The sequence below is a fragment of the Callorhinchus milii genome, unplaced genomic scaffold, assembly GCF_018977255.1.
Source record: "Callorhinchus milii isolate IMCB2004 unplaced genomic scaffold, IMCB_Cmil_1.0 Scaffold2, whole genome shotgun sequence".
Lineage (NCBI taxonomy): Eukaryota > Metazoa > Chordata > Chondrichthyes > Chimaeriformes > Callorhinchidae > Callorhinchus > Callorhinchus milii.
Genome location: NW_024704743.1, coordinates 45,741,109 through 45,746,720, shown reverse-complemented (window position 1 = coordinate 45,746,720; position 5,612 = coordinate 45,741,109). Strand labels below are relative to the sequence as shown.

Sequence of the window (5,612 nt, the reverse complement as noted above, 5' to 3'; positions counted from 1 at the left end):
ACAGGTCGGGAATCCCACGCTCCAGCCCCGATTCACTGATCACCACTGACCGTCCCGGCGTTTGGGGAGTCAGGTTTGGGGATGTCGGTGTCCCAATGTCACGTCGGCCGATTCCTTTGCACAGAGTTAAATTGCTCCCCTCCGCACGTCTTGATTTTTTTTTTGCAATATTCAGAAATCTTCTCCCTTTTTACCAGTCTGCAAAGAATTACACGTTTTTTTTTAAAAAAAAAACATTGCTTTTTTAGGAGTCGCGCTATTTCGATTGGGTGTGTCCGGCGTGCAGCATTTCACTTCGTTTTGGGGGTTTTTTTTTAAGCAAAAAAGTAGGTCGAGGAACCATTTAGCGCTCGATATGTTGTTTATTCAATTGGTTCAGTCACAAGCGAGGTTTATGCGCCTCAAAAACGACCCGGGGATCTCTGGCTAAAATATCAGCTCTAAAAAGCTGAACGACCGATGGCTTTGATTCTACACGTTTCCAAAAATAAAAGGGAACGGTTTTCAGGCTGATTCGAAAGTAAAATAAATCGCAGGTCTTTGGGGGGGGGGTTGTTTTGTCGATTCCTTCCTCGAAACCCTCATTAGTTTAGAGTTCACTTCGCCCCCAATAAACGGTACCTGCGGCCGAATTGAGAGAGTTCAGGTTTCAAGAGTGGTGATGGTTTATTTGCTTCTGAAATCTGGCACAACGCCTCTGCTTTTGTTTATGTTGCAGACGCATGTTCCCCTTCCTGAGTTTCAATATCTCGGCTTTGAATCCAACCACCCATTACAATGTTTTTGTGGAGGTCGTGTTGTCTGATCCGAATCACTGGCGATTTCAGGGAGGAAAGTGGGTGACGTGTGGGAAAGCTGACAATAACATACAAGGTAGGTAAGACCTCGACTTGCCAATGTCCCTCTCCCTCCCATCCAGTGGGTGTTTCTGAATTTCCACTTCATCTCTGGAGCTGCTGTTGTATTAGATTTTAATTAGAGGCAACTTTAGAAAGAAGTCACAGGCTCGTGGAGAGAGCAAAAAAAAGTCTGGGTCAGGTGAGCACCGTTATGTTGTGCGGGAAGAGTTGTCACTTGTTGGGAATTTGGGGAGGGGGGGGGGAGGGGAGAGATTATCCTGTAATGGTTATTTCTTAAGTCCCAGTGGCCAGGACTGTTCTGCCCAATGCCCTTGTATGGAACTTGACTTGGTGATTAATTGCCCTAATCTGCTGCACGCAATGAGCTGCCACTGCAGTGTACACAGTGTTTGCACACCGTTGCGCTGTGCAAACGCGAGGCTGATTGAAAGTGCGCCTGTATCAGAAACTTTGTTAGAGATAAATCCCGGCCAGAAATCACACGCACTGTTGGTATTTTTCCGCCGTTCCTGCACGGAAGGCTATTTGTTTTATTAAGAAGAAGAAGAAAAAACACGCACAAATTCGCTGGAAAGACGAGGGCGTCTTATTTGTTTTTACCTCATTGAAACGAACACGTAGGTAACTGGAAAAGTATCACCACACGTCAGTATTGAGTGACCACATTCCTTCTCGGTCTAATTTTGTGGACTCGAGACTTGCAGCAAAGTAACCTACACAGGATGTCCTCTCACGTATTTCAAGCCAAAGCACATTAGACCTTGTGCAACTTGTGAGTCAATTGAATCGCACCTTGAAATCAAAATAACTGTTCGTGGCTTTTAGTTTTATATATTGCATTATTCGGATACAAAATTAGGATTTTTGAAACTTGAAATAAAGCAAAGTTCGTTCTGCAAAACTTGCGATATTTAATATGAAACTGCATAACTTAGAACATGTCTCACCTCTGCACCACTGCTTGGTACCACAGTTAAGCAGAGGGAAACTAACCCCGAATAGCCTGCACCAATTTAATACTATTCGGGGTTAATTATTGCCTTACCATTTTACTTTTTACTTGGTTCTAATATTTGAATGCTTTCTCCCCTATGGTTCAAATAAGGCCGGGTAATCGCTCTTCATGCCATTACATTTAAAGGTGTAATGAGTTGAGGTTGAGGAAACTATATATAGGCCCAACCTCTTGACACCCGGATTGGATTTAACAGGAATGACAAAGTGACTGAAAATGTGAATATGATATATACCATTCTTGCTTTGCTTTTTGCATATAGGAGGCTGTTTCTCAGGGTGTTTCCACAATCCTAAACGATGATTCTAGTCCCAATATATTATGAGTTTTTCATCTAACTTTCCATTAGTGTTTTTTTTACCCAAATAGAAGGCTTAATAAATTGCCAGCTTTAAAGTTGAAACGGACGTGAGTGCAGTGCACTATGGTAATTGCAATGAACCTTCTGATGTGACATTTATCTTGGTTATAAAGACGATAACTTCTTTTTGAAAAAAAATTCTGGTGCAACAGTTATGAAGCTCAGCTCTGAGCAGGTTCAGATCTCTGGTTCCATGGTTCCAATCTTAAAGTACAATTGTTCTGTTTTAAATAATATTTTGAAAAAAATCTCAATACATTCAGAAGGATGCTTCAAACAAATGTCTTCCTAATAATAATAATACTTGATAAAGCACATATACTGTCCGGGGCTTCACAAGTATCAAGTCTAGTGATAGCAGCCATTTTATGCATAGCAACAACAACAAATTACATTAGGTTGTTTGTTGGGCAGTGCAATCCCCACAAACAGCCAGGAAGTTGAATGATTAATTTATTTAGCTGGTGATCCTGTTTCCATCTCAAGTTGTTGGACAGAGATTCTGAGCCATTCAATTACATTTTTCTGATGCCGGTTGATTAAATGCCAATTTTTATAAAAAAGAACAGAATTGTTCCCCTTTCCAGCAATTTTCCGATTGGCTTTTATTCTGAAGCACGAGCCTGGTTTTTGGTCTTGCTAATTACTTCATTGATGTGAATTATCAACATCCACTTTGAAGATAGGAAATTAGCAACTTTTTAAAAGAAAATTAAATCCTTTCTGACCAATACCAATGTCTTAGCAATAGGATCATTAAAACGGGCCGTAATACACACAAGATCGTTTTCGACTGCCTCATAACATGTTGAAGATTTTATTCAACGTAGATATTCTCACTGAAAGTAATTAAAATAATTCTTACCAGGTTAAACCTCACTTTCTGCGTTTCTCCAGGTAACAGAACTTATGTCCACCCCGAGTCCCCAAACACAGGAGCTCACTGGATGAGGCAGGAGATCTCCTTTGGGAAATTGAAATTAACTAACAACAAGGGCGCAACCAACAACAGCACTCAGGTGAGGAGCCATTCTCAGGCTGTACTTAACACCATTGCCTCCCACTCAGTGACACCCATTCGACACTGGACTGTGGACCTGTGAAAAATTGTGCTTTTTTATGCTCGCAGATGGTGGTGTTGCAATCTTTGCATAAATATCAACCACGACTGCATATAGTGGAGGTGAGTGAAGATGGTGTGGAAGATGCAAGTGATTCTTCAAAAACTCAGATCTTCACCTTTGTGGAGACACAGTTCATTGCAGTGACAGCCTACCAGAACACAGATGTAAGTGTAACCAATTGCCCTTTTGAATTCAATAACTTGAGTTAACAGTGGATGGCAAATAAAATATTTATATTATCTCCCCCCCACACACTTTTAGATCACACAGCTTAAAATTGATCATAATCCATTTGCCAAGGGTTTCAGGGACAACTATGATTCGTAAGTATAATTGGGAAGCTCCGACTTTTCCATCTTTGCATGTTTAATTTGAAAGCTTGCCCTGTGGTTTCTTAGTTGGACAACTTTAATATGTATTTCTTTTCAAACTTCTCAGTATGTTCACTGCTCCAGAAAACGACCGACTGACCCCTTCACCCACAGACTCGCCCCGATCGCACCAGATAGTGCCTGGAGCCCGTTATGCTGTCCAACCTTTCTTCCAGGATCAGTTCATCAACAATTTACCATCTACCCGGTTCTACAATGGCGAGAGAGCAGTGCCCCAAACCAGTGGTATCCTGTCCCCTCAGCAGACCGATGAATCTGGTAACCCTCCACAGAGGTGGTTTGTCACCTCTGTCCAACAGTCTGGGACTAACAGGTTGGACTTTACCTCTTATGATGCAGATTATCCCACCAACGCCTTGCTGCCCTACAGTCTCAAGCCTATACCCATCCAGTCACCTCATTCTCTGAGCTATTACCCCGACCCTACATTTGGCTGGGGCTCTAGGAGTTCCCAATACCAGAGGAAAATGAGCTCAGGGCTGGCATGGTCCTCCAGACCAAGCCCGCCAACTTTCCCTGAAGACCAATTGTTGGTCACTGAGGAAAAGTCGAGGGAAGAAGTCAACTCGCTCTGGATCGAGACCCCTCCATCCATCAAATCAATGGACTCTGATTCTGGACTTTATGAAAACTCATGCAAGAGAAGAAGGGTCTCACCAGGCAACTCCAGCACTGAAGGCTCCCCCACCATTAAATGTGAAACTATAAGCTCCAAAGAGTATTGTAAGGACGGTGCAAAAGCCATGGGCTATTATACTTTCTACACTAGCCCTTAACGTGTTTGTATGGAGAATGTGTGTATAGATAGCCAACCCATTCACCAAATGTCGAGGTGGTCTTACCAGTGCCAAAAAGACCTTTCACCTAAAGAACTGGTCTTGTACAGTCTACTTGTGCAATCAAATTTTAAGAAGGTGCCAAAGCTTTCTGATGCTGTAAGCAACAAAACGAACAGATTTTTAGCCAAGTTTGACCTTAAGTGTGACAATGATAGTATTAATTTTAGAAGGAATTTCTTGCAAGGGGGAGGGGGGAAGCTTAAGAATTTTACCATTTGTGGTTTTATTTATTTGACGATACTATGATGTACAGTTCCTGTTCTGTATAGTGTACTGTAGAATAGGTGCAGTATCGTGTAAAAGAAAATAACAGTGTTAGTTCCATGTCCCCTTCCTTTCCTCCCGTCCTTTCCAGTTCCACCCACTTGTACAGATTTAAACAGCTTTATCAAGCATTAAAGATTTCAAAAGCAATAAATTCGCACCGGATCAGACTGCAAACTTCAACTTTTCAATCAATGCTAATAAATAACTATGTACTGGAGTCTGTATCGATGCATAACTGGGACGCCTAGTATTCTAATCTATACATGTATTTCCAATATGTCCAATGTATAGAATATCTGATTTAAATGTAACATTTGCTGGCAAATTAGTTATGCGTTTATCAGGCTTCCGGTGGCCATTTGATTGTAATGTTGGAAATGATGTGCAAATTGGTTCTTAAAGCACAGAATGGCTTGTTTTTGAAGTGTCAGCATATGAAGTTTTTTTTACAAAATCACACTTTATTGCTACCACCAGTTAACCAGTTTCAATGTGTGCAGTCATTCTCTGTATTAGTGACACATTAAAAGAGTTCTGGAGGTTCCTCCCTTGTATACATAACCTCATTCCCAGGAATGTTGCGAGATGGTGAAAGATATTTAAATATGCTTCTTTGTGTTTAAAAAGATTTACGGTTTCATTTTTTTAAAATTGCATTATATACGGTCTTTTGAAAAGAATTAAAATACCAGATCCTGAAGAATTCAGATGGAAATGTGATGAGATACCACAGTTTTGAGAAGTGATTAGCTTT

At 41.1% G+C, this 5,612-nt stretch overlaps 1 protein-coding gene across 1 annotated transcript; it reads left to right on the top strand.

Moving 5' to 3' along the window:
• Positions 1-549: 549 nt before the first annotated feature.
• On the top strand, positions 550-5,400 carry LOC103179955 (eomesodermin homolog). The gene is made up of 5 exons (XM_007895519.2): positions 550-873; positions 3,134-3,255; positions 3,366-3,524; positions 3,622-3,683; positions 3,799-5,400. Exons 1-5 carry the CDS (start codon positions 723-725, stop codon positions 4,526-4,528), a joined length of 1,224 nt encoding a protein of 407 aa, XP_007893710.1. The 5' UTR covers positions 550-722; the 3' UTR covers positions 4,529-5,400.
• Positions 5,401-5,612: the final 212 nt, after the last annotated feature.